Source organism: Spea bombifrons, chromosome 8, assembly GCF_027358695.1.
Source record: "Spea bombifrons isolate aSpeBom1 chromosome 8, aSpeBom1.2.pri, whole genome shotgun sequence".
In the NCBI taxonomy this organism is placed as follows: Eukaryota; Metazoa; Chordata; class Amphibia; order Anura; family Pelobatidae; genus Spea; species Spea bombifrons.
In genome coordinates, this window is record NC_071094.1 from 30,179,163 (window position 1) to 30,193,710 (window position 14,548).

Here is a 14,548-nt window from a genome sequence, read left to right on the forward strand (position 1 = left end):
TTTATTGGCAAATCTGAATATCACAAAAACAGCACTGTACAGAAGAAAATAAAAAACAGTAGCAATTTAGTCCTGAGCAGTTCTTTGTTACTTTTAGTATAATTGCAGGTCGTTTTGACTTGTTTGTATTACTGCATCTGTCGGAGCTTGCATACAATCCCGAGAACCTGCTTATCATTCGGCAGCATTTCCCAATGGTGTTTGCAGTTGCAGATAAGTTCAACAACTTTACCGTGACAGTCCTTGTCGACAGTCCCCACCTGTTTCAGAATACGCGTTTCAGATTACTTGAAATCTTATGGCCTGTGTTCTATGGGATGCACAAGTCCAAAATATGCAACTATGACACACACAAAAATTTAGAATATTGAAGTAAAAGACCAGGGTAATATACTTGAAAAGTAATAAATTCAAGATATTTTTGTGAAAAAAGTTGAATTATTATTTTGCTGTTTTTATCGTTAATAACAGTTCTCATGTTAGTATTACTAATATGATCAGTGCAAAAGAGATCTAACTCATCATATAGATGGATTTCACCATATGTTACTTCTCATTTGCTCGGTCTCTAAACCTGATATGTGATGATTTAGGGGTAGAAACGGTTGTATGGTTTAGCATTTCAAAGAAACAGGATGCTGGATGGTTTCTATTCGACACACCCAAGTGATAAAATTAAACCAAGTGCCGTTAACACCCAGGATGTTTTTTTATATTGTCTTTTTATTCATCACTCATCTAATTTGAAGAAAAAATATTTTATGTAACTGAATAAAATGAAGGGAGAACAAGACTTTACTTGAAGATTTTAAAAATTGCGCTGAATTATGAACATATGAAGGAGATCTACTTAAAAAGTAGACTATTTGAAAAATTGCAAATAAAATCTGGAAATAGGTATATGTGCAGATAAACGAGCATCCAGAATCAAATGATACACGATTACCATTTACACTTAAGAACTAGGTATAATGTATACATCCAGACATGATTGAACAGGGTGCAAATTAACATATAGACTTTTAAGTATAGTATAGCTCGCTAAAACCTGTAGGGACTATTATACAAAGCTATCGTTCCTACGTGTTTATTCTTTAAATAACATAGCAGATTCTCGAGTAATTATTGAAGCGTGTTCTTCTGCTTGGAGAGCACTGTTACAGGTAAACCTCAGCAATCCAAGAGCCGCTTGATAGATTTGTATAAATACATAATTGATGGTTGGTTGAGGAAATGTGACATTCTTTTTATTTTCTTCTCTCGAAAGATGCTATTTTAAAATTAGTTACCCCCACACAGCAATTAGTCTGAATGAGCCATATGCTGCTATCTATCACTCAAAATAAAAAGTTGTTCTATGAATTGAACTCGAATGTGCATGAATAAAAAGGCTTTTGTTTGTGCCAAAAAAAAAAGGATTTTGCCAAATGTTCATTTGATTTATTATACAATTTAGCATGCTTTTATAATTCTACTCCCAGTGAAGGGACATCGAAATCCTGCCAGGCTATAGTGTCGGCCTTAGTTTTCAGGGGTATATGTCGCTTACTTTGTAGTGTAACTAGAAGAATTGGCTGAGTTTCACTCGACTTTTGTTTTTCAGTTGACTTTGGTGTGAGTGCCCAGCTGGATAGAACCATAGGGAGGAGAAACACTTTCATTGGCACCCCTTACTGGATGGCACCTGAGGTCATAGCATGTGACGAGAATCCAGACTCAACATATGACTACAGAGTGAGTTTCAACAAAAAGCTGATTTTTTTTTTTTGTTATTACACAAAAGGAAACGCTCACAGTTAATGTGAAAAGAAATTCTCGGCGTCGTTAGTCATGTCCTATACTGATAAAGCACAAAACTCACCAGACCTTCCTAAAGGAAGCACGCTGGCTATGCGAGGCTCACTTCCTGATACGGTGAAGCATTATTGTTGAAACACTTTCTATATCCCTCTTGGGAATGGCGGTCCAGCTGACAATACACACTAAAACCGCAGTGTAATTTGCTAATTTAATAGATGAAATAGCTGATCATGCTAGTTCTACGCATGATGTTGGAGAGGAAATACTTCTACTTAGGCATGGGCCAGCGAGGGTCTCTGGTAGAGTAGAGTAGTTTGCCACAAAAATAACGGTTAAAACATGTTCATTGTAGGCTTTCATTCACAGTAAACGTCTACAGCCATTAAGGGCCTTGAATTTAGATAATTAAATTATTTTTCACAGACTGGACTTTGCAATGTTGCATTTGAAGATATATATGGGTCCAGCTTAGGAGCATCTTATCGGTTCTATGTTACTTCTACTTACTGAAAGTGCAATAGAAAATATTCGGTTCACTGATAGTTTAAGTGAAAGTGAAAAAGTGGAATAAATATAATTTTATTCTATGTTGATTTTACATTTTGAAGATGTATTTGAAAGCGTATTATACTGTATATCACTCACATAACAAGCAGAGAGAATTGTTTTCTTTTGCTGCACCATACCAGGAGTGCGCTTATACACACCTAATCTTTCTCTCTTCGTATTTAATATATATTGATCTCTCTCTGAATTTGTGTGGAAAAGTCATTGTAGAGCAATGAAATAGAAATGTTGATATTGACTCTTTACTCTCTCCCACCAGAGTGATCTCTGGTCCCTAGGAATAACAGCGATAGAAATGGCCGAGGGCGCACCCCGTAAGTACAAAATAGTTGGTTTCTGTGCTTCTAATCTTTCAACCACATTTATGGCTGAAGCTTATCGTATGATTTATACCACACAGGATGTGTGACGAGGAATGCACTGTTTTTCATACAATATATGATATATTCTATCATCTAATATTCAATATGATCTAAGGATACTTTCATTGGCACCCCTTACTGGATGGCACCTGAGGTCATAGCATGTGACGAGAATCCAGACTCAACATATGAGATTAAATAGATAGTACACAGTGCAGGGGACACATTAAGTCGTGTTTTGAAGTAAGCAAAAGTCTCAGACCTTGTCTCTTCAAACATCAGATCACTTCAGCTACACTTCAACTCTTGATCCCTTACACGCAATACTCTACTCCCCATCTTGTACCGCCTTCACAAGGTACCCTTCAACTCCAAAACCCAACACCTCTTAATGCTGATTACCCCATCCCAGTCCACAATAAACTATTTTACAGGCAGCATAGTAAGGAAGCCCAAGGCAAAGGTTTGAACAATACCTTTTGCTGAATTGTTCATGTTAAGGCTTGCCTGTTCAGACAAAACAACCAATCCATGCACATTTAACTTTTATAGAAACATATAATTTAATGGCAGATAAGAATTAGTTGGCCCAACTACTTCCATTATTTCTGACTCAAACCCTAATTTGCCTTTGGCCTTGTCTTCAGGATAGCCATATGTCTACCCCATGCCTGTTTACATTCCCTCACTGTATTAATATTTACCATGTCTGCTAAGTGGGTATTCTAACGTTATAACATTTCTCCTCTTTTGATATATACTCCCGTCCTGTCAAATTCTTTCATGTACTTAAATGTTTCTTTCAGAACCCCTCTCACTTCTCCTCCGACAGTACAACCCCTTAGTAAATATGAACAATTAATAACACATGCTTTGCCATAATATATTATTCATTACCTGAATTTCTATTAGTATTCTCCATTTTCATTGATCCGAATAAAACAATGAAATACAATGAAAATGAAATAATTTATAGAAATGTAACTTGATTATTTAGTATAATAAAATGTGTTTTTTTCTTCTGGAGTTATGGTATAAACACCAAAGGCCACACCGCATTTAGTAATGGTTTAACATTTAAATTACAAAAAGGTACAATCTTCCACGCTCTCCTTAGAACTGTCCTTAGAGATAATTCTTAAATGTCACAACATTTAATCCAAACATTTTCCATTTGAACAGAATTGTGACATTTCTAAAAATGTCCTTTTGGGATACCCATTTCTCAGCTAACTCCTCAAATTGTGACGGATTTCATTGCACCAATACGAACAATCTTCTTATGCTCTACAGAAGAACTTTAAAACCACCAAAGCCTCTTCTATTAAAAGAGGAGATTTGTAGACATCGAAGTATACAGCGACATAAATTGTGATCCTGTAATTGGTTATAGCAAGGGTTATTTTTGTGGAAAAGTCACTTCGGAGACAGGTTTTAAGTGCAGCGATGTGAGCGGCTTTTCTAGTGTCAAATATAGACAATAAAAATTGATCTGTTAGCAGCTGTATGCCTTTATACGAAACAATCGTTTTAACAGTATTGACAGTAAATGTAATGTAAATGTCCTCGAATTTGGCTTGAGCTTGAGGGAAACACATGTTTTATGTGAAATCAAATGATTAATATACAGAAGCTGCAGTCTTATGTATGGTATTTGTAGAGATATGCATGCTCATCCACCAACTACTTTAAATCATTGTAAGACCATCCGACCGGCACTATTATACGCATATGGCTTTACTCACCATAGCTGGAGCCTGTAGGTGAGTTTTCAATAGACCTGCAGCTTCAACGTACCGACTTTAATATGTATTATATGCGATCAACCCCAGTGAGATTCTCTTACAAGGGTTGCTGCGTTGGCCCTGTATAATCCATAGTTTTTTGGGAAAGTTAACAGATAGGGGTAGGCATTGTCAGTCTTTTTTTTGTAGGAGGCACATGTCAGGGCCAATCTTTAGTGATGCATAGTGAAGTTGGTGAGATGAAACCGCAACTCCCTTGCAAACTCTTTCGCTAACTCTCACTTAGGTGAATAAGCCCCTATATTGAGTTTTGCAAGGGGGGTTCCCCATTTCTCTTTTTAATAGATGCAGCTTCATTCTTCTTACTGAAAGTAAAAACTTTAGTATTTCAGGGGAATCTTTAAAGTTCAGTAACAATAATGAAATTACTTGCAAAGTAGGATGGAGAGACGGCTCGTTTAACTAGAAATGCTTATAATAATTTTAGTGCATGGGACATTCAAATAATTGCATGTTTCCCCAAATGCTTTTGTATAGTTAAAACAGTCCTAGTTACCCTAACGTAAAAGCGATTTGGAGATATGTATATTTAAGCCATTTAGATTCATTTCTAAGCAATTTGTTTTTGCAAAACATAAATATATGTATGTACTGTATATAATTAGCTAAAATTCCAGACTCAATAACACAGGGGAACCCTCCATTTTCTGCTGGTATAATTTGTAGTTAAGCGTTAAGCCAGGAAGGGTCTAAATAGATAAATCATGTTGTATTTGTGTCATTTTTGCTTTTCCAGCTCTGTGTGACATGCACCCTATGAGAGCACTTTTCCTTATTCCACGAAACCCCCCACCAAAATTAAAATCAAGGAAGTGGTAAGTATACCAAAAAAGTGGTATTGCTTTTTCTTGCTACACTCTTAATATGATTTCCCATCATTTTAGTGCAAAATAATTTGGACCATTCAAATATAATGAGGGGGCATAGAGCCAAATTTATGAAGGTAAATTCTGGGGCAAAGTTCCAAAATACAGAGCGGTCTCCAGAGTAATGGAATGGTCCAGCTGATTGCACCAAAACTGTACTTCATAAATATTGTGTCTTGGAGTAAAGGAGAGGCCTTGGACATGAAACTCATTTTTCAACAATCATATAATTGAACTTTATTTTACATTCCTAATGTCAGAGAGATTGTTAATACTAATCTCCCTGTGTGGTACTTCCTAAGCTCTAAGGAACCACATTATCTCTCCGAAGATAAAGTAAATATACGATAAGGCCGCACCTGTTTATCTCAAAGCAACACAGTATCAACTGTCAGATTTTATTGCGCTAATGTCTTCTCTACATATGTTGTTTTCTCCTCTTTCCTTCAGGTCAAAGAAATGTCTGAACTTTGTGGATAGCTGCCTTGTTAAAAATTACACACATCGTCCTTCCACAGAAACACTTCTTAAACATTCATTTGTTCGAGATATTCAAAACGAGCGGCAGATACGTATTATGCTCAAAGACCATCTGGATAGGACCAGAAAAAAGAAAGGAGAGAAAGGTAAAAAAGAATGTTTACTCGGTCAACGCATACCCCCAGATGTGAAAGATGGTGAAAGTGTGGTGCGTCCATTTATTGGGGATTTGAGTGAGGGTAGTTTTTCCTTCTTCTGTTAAAGTGGATCTCTTAACTGAACCTTTGTGTGTGGCTCATACATACACATTGAAGAAAGAGTGAGATGTTCTGGTATTTAAATATTGTTTAGTAATTAATTTCAACCTTTCACACATATCATTAAGGTATTGATGTAAATGACTAGTGGTATATATCGGACTAGACTAGGCCTAGGGTGATAGCCCCTCTACCAAAAATCCTGACATTGCCCCCCCAGACTGGTCCAGGTTCTTCTAACAGGGCTGGTCTGAGAAGAAAATCTAAAAAAATATTTCAAATAATATAAAAATAAATTGTGCAAGCAGAGATTGTAATAATAGTTTAAACTAGGCTTGTGCATGGTATTGAGCAATCTGTACGAAGCCACAAAAGTGATGTCATACCTCCCACAAAGCGGACAAATACGAAGCAAAAAGCGGGGGTGGGCCGTGGGATATATGTGTATATATGCGTGTGCACTTGTGTGTGTTTGATCATGGATGTGTACTTGTGTGTGAGCATGGATGTGCAATTGTGTGTGTTTGATCAGGGATGTGTACTTGTGTGTATGTGTTTGAGCATGCATGTGTGATCATGGATATGTACTTGTGTGTGTGTGATCGTGGATGTGTACTTGTGTGTGATCATGGATGTGTATGTGTGATCATGGTAATGTACATGTGTGTGTGATCATGGATGTGTACTATGTTTGTGATCATGGATGTGTATGTGATCATGGATGTGTACGTGTGTGTGTGTGTGATCATGGATATGTGTGTGTGTGATCATGGATGTGGACTTGTTTGTGTGATCATGGATGTGGACTTGTGTGTGTGAACATGGATGTGGACTTGTGTGTGTGTTTGAGCATGGATGTGCACTTGTGTGTTTGTATGAGCATGGATGTGTGCTTGTGTTTTTGAGCATGGATGTGTAAGTCGGGTGAGATGGAGTGAGTGTAATTTATGTAAGTGTGTTTACATATGTTGTATGTTGGAAGGGGGGCAAGGGGCAAAGAAGGCACAGACCAGTTGTGTGGGGGCAATGATGGCACAGACCAGCTGTTGAAGTTGGGAGGCCCGGGGCAATTTTTCACACCAGGGCCTGGTGGTTTCTAGTTACGCACCCTGCTTATGAGTCACCACACTGATTCGGCATATTACAACCATCAACTGTTATTATTAATGTAATGGTGTATGTGCAATAGATAACTAGCTCTCCAGAAAATAAAATGAGAGATCATTCCTGGCCAACCTCAGCCAGCACAGACACTTTAAAAGTAATTAACTGAGCCACTTAGAAAAAGCCTGGAAACAAAAGTATGATTAAAAAAAAGCTAAAGTGCCATTCTTTGAATTAGAAACACATTTGCCAAACCCTTGAGTTTTCTTATGAGTTTATTATTCATAATTATAGTTCTTCCTATAATGCTTTCTTCTACTTTAAAAATAAAAAATACAATTAACTTTTAGCTGTGGGGAAGATCTATGGTTGACAGATGTAGTTTTTTTTATATATAATGTATCAGTTTATTTTTATTTTTTATTTCTTAGATGAAACTGGATATGAATATAGTGGAAGTGAAGAAGAGGATGATGAAATGAATGAAGATGAGGGAGAACCAAGGTATTTATTTGTATGCAGATGCTCTGACTTTATATAATTCTTATATAGTCTAACCTCCCTAGGAGTCTATATGGTTAGTTCCTGGACCTATAGCATGTAAATGGACATATTTGTTTTACCTTTGATTGCATTCTTTTATTTATATAATTACCCTTCTGAAAGGTTTCAGATGCAAGTAATTGTTATCATCAGTAAGTTAAGTGGGTCCTTATCTTTATCTATATTTTTCATAGATAAAGCATTTGGTAGCTCTTTTTATATGCGCCAGTCATAATTATCAATGTAAACTGCAATGGCTAAAGAAGACAAAGAAACACCATTGACTGTAACACAGGTTATTTCGGGTAAAAGTGCCTGAAAGTTGTTCAACCTGCCAAGTACAGCTGCCTTGGCACAAGAGATAAATGTCAAAGCCAATGTAAGAGCGGTAAACCGGCTGTTAAAGTTGATTGGAAATATCCTACTGAACACTAATGGACAATGAGCAAATTACAAGTTTCTCTTTATATTTTCCTTCACAAATTGTACATTCACAAACATGATACACTTGAAAAACAAATATATACCTAACACGTCTTTCCACTCTTTTACACTACCTAAACCTGCCGCTCTACGTAGGCCTAGTCAAGGACCAATCAAGGAGATCCTCTGATCTGCCCAGGAAGCTACAAAAACCAATGGAGAGCTCTACTGATGCAGCACAGGCCTCCACAATGAAGCTGAGCACTGTGGAGTGGCTCTTTAGGTGTGGTGGGCAGGTGGTCCTATCCCAACCACACTCCCTCCTCAGTCTTGGTCTCTCTCAAGTCAGACCATGCCCCATTCCTCCCTCTTGCCAAACCATCCAACACAGGCAATCTGATTTGGGCACCCAAAATGTTGGGAGAAATGTAAAACAGTCTTCTTCCAAAAAAGCCAAAGTTATTTTAAAGGTGCTGTCCTATTTCAAAAATAATTAACTGCACTTTCTGGTAAGAAATTATTGGAACATTTGGTATTTTTGTCCTTCCCCTAAAGGTTTAATCAAATAAAAACATTATGTAGTCGAAACCAACCAGTGTCTGATTTTATTTCCTGACAGCTAACTGTTCAACAAAAATAATGAACAAGACAAAGTTTTCTGTGGTTGGAGAATTATGTCTGGGAAGAGATTAAGCATTTAGCAACTGTGAAATTCAGCAGAATCGGTGGCACAGCAGCTATAGAACTCCAAAACTGTAGTATATATATTTTATAGTATATTCCACTAAAGCAATGCTTTCAGAATAAATGAATAATCTAAATGCTGATTCTTCTTAATTTATTAGGCATTAGTTAGAGAGAAATTCAATTCAAATATTGTAAGGAATATCTCTACTACAAAAAGTTGATAGCAAATAATAGCTTAGTTAACACTAATGTACGATAACAATGGATCCTCTTTACATATGAACGTTTCCTCATTATTGCAGTGAAATGTCTCCATATAAATTCATTTTAGACATATTAAACTCTCTAAATCATTGCAATAATTGACTTTGCAACTGAACAGTGACATATACTTTCTTCCACTTTCACGCTTAAGATTTTCTCTTTGTGTTTTGCAAAGTTTGCACATATCTTGGCATTTTGGGGATTGTATAGCCTTTAAAGAATAGTTAAGATAAGATTTTTAAAAAAAACCTTCATTATTTTGTTTTTAGCTCCATTGTTAATCTTCCTGGCGAATCGACTCTCCGCCGCGAGTTCTTGCGACTGCAGCAGGAAAACAAGAACAGATCAGATCCTCAGAGACAGCAACAATTACAACAGCAGCTAAAGGACCAGGAAAGATACAAAAAGCAGCTCCTGGCAGAGCGCCAGAAGCGGATCGAGCAGCAGAAGGAGCAGAGGAAAAAGCTGGAGGATGTAGGAATTGAGAGCCTTTTCCTTTGTATTGAAAGCATCATCATCTGATTTATAACAGACGAAACACTAGTACAACAACAAGCTGGGCCTTTACAATTCAACTTATGCCAAAATTACTCCAATATGGGTCTTTGGAAGCACAGAATTAGCCATGTGCAAAAAGAAACATGTGCACAATCATTTTTTGTTAAAAAAAGCCTTAAGGAAATGGGAATGTAAGAATTTCTACTTATTATGAATAATACATTCAGGTGACATTAAACTTTATTTTAAAGACGATTCTCCATGAAATAGCATGTCCTATGTGAGGCCAATCGTAATGGGAATGGAAGTTATCATAGTTAATCAAATTGTTATAATGATTTATTGATTTATATAGAGCCAGCATATTCTACAGCACTTGTACAACACAGTAGTGTTATTTGATAGGCCTAGTTAGCTACATAGTCTAAGATACATTTACGGATTAGTAGTGAAGAAATGTTGTGTTGGTCACTAACACGGCTGTTCTGTTGAACCCATAGCACCAGAAAAGAGAGCTGGAACTGAGAAAACGACAAGGATTTGATACAAGGTGGACTGACCAGGAAGAAAGTCAAAACCAAGAGTCAAAAGGGAAGGAAAGCAGGAGACACGTTGAACAAACAAGATGTGCTCTTACCGACGGACATGATAAGAGTGAAAGGAAACAGGTCCATGTTACTGTACAAACAGAATCTTTTTACTTGCATGTGATTTATTAGAGAGAGAGAGAGCGGCGCCGAGCGGGTAAGCGAAAACCACTCGGTGCCCCTCTCTCTCTCTCTCCTCCGCTTCAAAAAAAAACAAAAAAAAGCGCTTGGGGCGGCAAAGTCGGCCCCAGTCGGCTCCATTGTAGGGCCGGCCCTGTGCATCATGTAGATCTGGCTACTGACCCAAATCCCACTATCCTTCTTTCCTCCGCTGATGTCCCTCTTTTCTAGGAGCAGAATATGTGTTCTGCATCTCTAAAGGTTACAATAATAGGCATATAAAAAGCAGAAAATTGGTTTATATGTTATGTAAATGCATTGTTATTCTTTCCTACTCAAGTACATAAATAGACCAACAAGTGACATCAAAATGCCTCACCACTAGCTGCACATCTAACACAACCTCAAAACAGTTTTAAGTGTTAAAATGTATGGAGTAGTAGCTACCAAGTTCTTAGTGAACAAACTTCTAAACTAGGATTGCTTTGTCAGTGATGTGCTTTAACATAGGAATGGCCTCTCAGCCAGGAAAAGGATTAATTCATATAATAAAACAAATCAAGCACTTTCATAATTACAGTAATTTTATATTAGATTTTAGTTAAATTCCTTTAACAGCCTAATTACTGTTTGCTCAGATGCCCTTATTAAAGTTTTTCTAAGCACATCATTCCTGTTTTCAGACCAGTGATTATACATTTTGCAAAATAATATTATTTTTCGCTTACTGTCTTTAGTCTAAATTAACCCATTTATTTTCCTGTTACCTTATATTGCTATATTGTTTTGTTTGCCGAATGCAGTAAAGAGGCCTGTTCTTTTTTTGAAAAAAAAAAAGAACAAATAAAACATTCTTCGCCCTTTAAAAACACATAGTTTTGCTTGTACTGAGCAGTGTTTTGGGGTACATCCAAAATTATCAAACAATATTTGTGATGTTTTAATTTTTTTGTTAGTAATCCTTTCCTCTGAGACCATAATATATTTATAAAATATAAAATATTTTTCTGTGGGTATCATATATCTTCAGCAGCACCCACCGTCACCCAGGTTAATTAAGTAAATACGATTCCTTAATACCGGTATGTTCTTTAAATGACACAAAAGTCCATATCAACAGTATATTACAAATTCAGAATATATTACTTACCAGATTCACTTCTTTATGACCGCAGCGACTTTCCTGTTAAATCAGATGACAGATTACAGTTTAATCTCAGAAGAAAATTTCCTAGAAAAGCTATAATTTGTCTGCTGTTTAAGAAAAGACAAAATCAATACACATATCTATTTTTGCTCTCGTTTTCACTTGTGAAACCAGGATTCTGCAAACCTTATTTTGGTAGCAGTGACAAAGCTTATATAAGCCAGTTTATAGAGTTGAATGGTTTGTACTAATAACACAACAACTGGAGATATCATACAAACACACGTCATGAATAAAACACACATAATTACCATAAATTTGAAGTGCATTATAGTTTGTCCATTCACAGTGTGTGAAATATTATAACCGGGTAAATTGCTGCTTCTCCAAGTTCCAAGGCTAGTATCTTCAGTCTCTGGACGTGGGAAAGGCAGTTAGTTGGCCATGACTACCTCTTGATAGTCTAACTAGAAGGACTAGCCCTGAACCCTTGTGGCCACAACCAATTCATCTATAAAAAAACCAGGAGAGTTCCCAGGTATGATCATGTCTTGTCAAAGCTGGTCTACTGTGCTCCTCACCTACTCACAGAAGAACAGGCATTCTGTTTCTCCTCACCTCGCCCAGGTGGCTAATTTTAAAAGGGCTAAGGCCAGACAATGATTATCCTAACGAGGAGGTCCTGAAAACGTCAACTGTTTTGGGACACTTGAGAAACAAGGCTGTAACCCCTTTTTGTAAATGTGCCCCCATATAATTGTATGTTGTGTCTCCTAATTCTAGATTGCTGCAGAATGCATTGTACATTTATCAAACTATTAAAAGATGTAGCAATGCATACAGGGGGCATCCACATGCAAATTAAATGACCATGCTATGCATTAATTCTTCAGCAGGAAGATTGGAGGCAGAAACCAGATGGAAGTAACAAAGCTACAGACGTGTCACTACATGCAACAGTAAGGGAGCAGATACGTTTATCTCCTGTTCACTGAACTTTAATCTTAATTAGAAGCGTATTAATGGGTAAAGGGAAAGAAATACTTACCGGTATTTTGTTTTTAGTTATTTGAACGGCACTTTTGTGCAATTTGTGCTCGTTTCAAATAGAGCAAAGGTTCATACTTTGTTTCTATTGGTGGAGGTCTCCTGCCAATAGGAAATCAAGTACAAGAGTATCTGCACCATTAAGAAAAATCACAAGGCAAGGGGGAAAATGATCTAATGCCCATAATGCCTCTATATTAGGCTTTTAGAGACAGTAAAGTTAGCTACTAAATACATCTGTGATGGTTGAGGGTAATATAGTAAGGTAATTTTAACATGCATAGGATGGGCATAGAGTATGGCTATCCTGAATCTAAGAGGGGACCAAGGACAGATGAAGCTTTGAGAAATGGAAAAAGTTTCTACTAAAATGAAAATCATATATGACAAATTAAGTACACAAGAAAAAAAAATATTTGTTTATATACCTATCTTTATGTATAAAAATCTGCAAATATTATGTATTTTGTCGCATAAATCACTCTTAACAGTTGTGAATATTGTTTTTTTTTTGTATATTTAGAGAGCAGAGGAAACACAGAGCCATAAGAAGCATCATCGCACACTGCCCAAGGATCAGACTCAATTATTAATTCTTCAACATGATCACAAGACGAAGAACGCGGAGGCACAAAAGCACCTTAAGGATCATTCGCATGTGATCGTCAATGCGGAGGTAATATTACCAATTAAATATATAACAAAACATTTCTTTACATTTTTAGTGTGTGTAATATGAAACTTTGTGGCATAAATTACATTAGTAAATAGTAGATTCTGCATTAGGATTAGTACAAACTTTATTTTGTTTACCATGGTTTGCTGCCAATACAACAACATTACACCATGTTGGGGATTCTTGATGACAGTTTTGGCTTTGATTGATGAGTTGATTGATAACCTGATGAGTTTTTCCTTACTTTTTCTCTATTGCCAATCAGCATTTACCTGGGGTGTCTGTCTGGCAGTGGCTGCCCTGTGCCCTGCCTCTGCTACTCAATGTCCCTCCTTTCTCTGAACTAGTGCATTTTTGTAATATTGGGGGGTTTCAGTCTTGTACCATATGGTTGGATGTGTCTGTCCGCCAGTGCCTGCCCTGTGCCCTGCCCTGCTGTGGCTCAATCTCCTTAATTGCTCTAACAATCAAAACATTTTTGTAATTTGATGTGCGGTACCATGGGGCTGGACGCATCTACCTGCTAGAGTCTTCCAAGGGCTCTATTAGTACTGCAGCTTTATCACCTCCCTTACTCAATTTATCAAAATGGTCCAATTTTGGGAGAAATTGCAGTCCCATAGCATGCTGCTGGGTGTGTGTATCCATTGCTGTAGTGTACCAGTTGCAATTGGTAATATTTTTTCTCCTTATTTTGGGATTTGCATATTATGCTGTTTGGTGATGAATGGTGTTTGGTGAGTTAATTTTTATCAAATATATTTTTACACATTGGAATTATTATAAAATAAAAAAGCCTCAGTTAACACACAGCTATAATTATAGCGAATTAAAAATAAGCATAGACCAGATGACTCATAATCATTGCCAGTAATGAAACTTGTGAAGAAGTTGGGAGCTCGTGCTCAGTAGAAAATGTTACCTTTTGCCTCTTAAAGTAAAAAAATGTTCATTTATGTTGTGAAAATAAAGTCCTTGACAAATGTTCTTTGGCACAAACAGCTAACATTAATAAAATCATATGCACAACATTTAAGGGTTGTATTTGGCAAAGTCAAAAGTCAACATTTTACCCCCAACATTTCAGGTGTCCAAATCAGGACAAATGTGTTGCTAGAAACAGGAAGGGGGCATGTTGGGGAGCAGAAGGGGTTATGGTAAGTCTTGTAAGGGAGTGTGGCTAGAGTGCGGGACCACCCACCATACCCAAAGATGCGGCTTTCAGCTCTAGAGAATCGCAAGGTGATCATTTAGGAGCTACAATGAAGACATCCATTGATTTTATTGCCCCCTGGACAAGTTAGGGGACTTCAGA

General features: G+C 36.9%; 1 protein-coding gene across 1 annotated transcript in view; it reads left to right on the forward strand.

The window, feature by feature from the left end:
* The window catches only part of NRK (Nik related kinase), a 75,915-nt gene that overhangs the window by 22,591 nt on the left and 38,776 nt on the right, over window positions 1-14,548 (forward strand). The window contains exons 7-15 of the mRNA XM_053472677.1: window positions 1,604-1,734; window positions 2,627-2,681; window positions 5,271-5,349; window positions 5,851-6,026; window positions 7,673-7,745; window positions 9,428-9,632; window positions 10,157-10,324; window positions 12,404-12,469; window positions 13,081-13,233. Of these exons, the coding sequence (XP_053328652.1) occupies window positions 1,604-1,734; window positions 2,627-2,681; window positions 5,271-5,349; window positions 5,851-6,026; window positions 7,673-7,745; window positions 9,428-9,632; window positions 10,157-10,324; window positions 12,404-12,469; window positions 13,081-13,233 (1,106 nt within the window). The remainder of the gene's footprint in view (window positions 1-1,603; window positions 1,735-2,626; window positions 2,682-5,270; window positions 5,350-5,850; window positions 6,027-7,672; window positions 7,746-9,427; window positions 9,633-10,156; window positions 10,325-12,403; window positions 12,470-13,080; window positions 13,234-14,548) is intronic.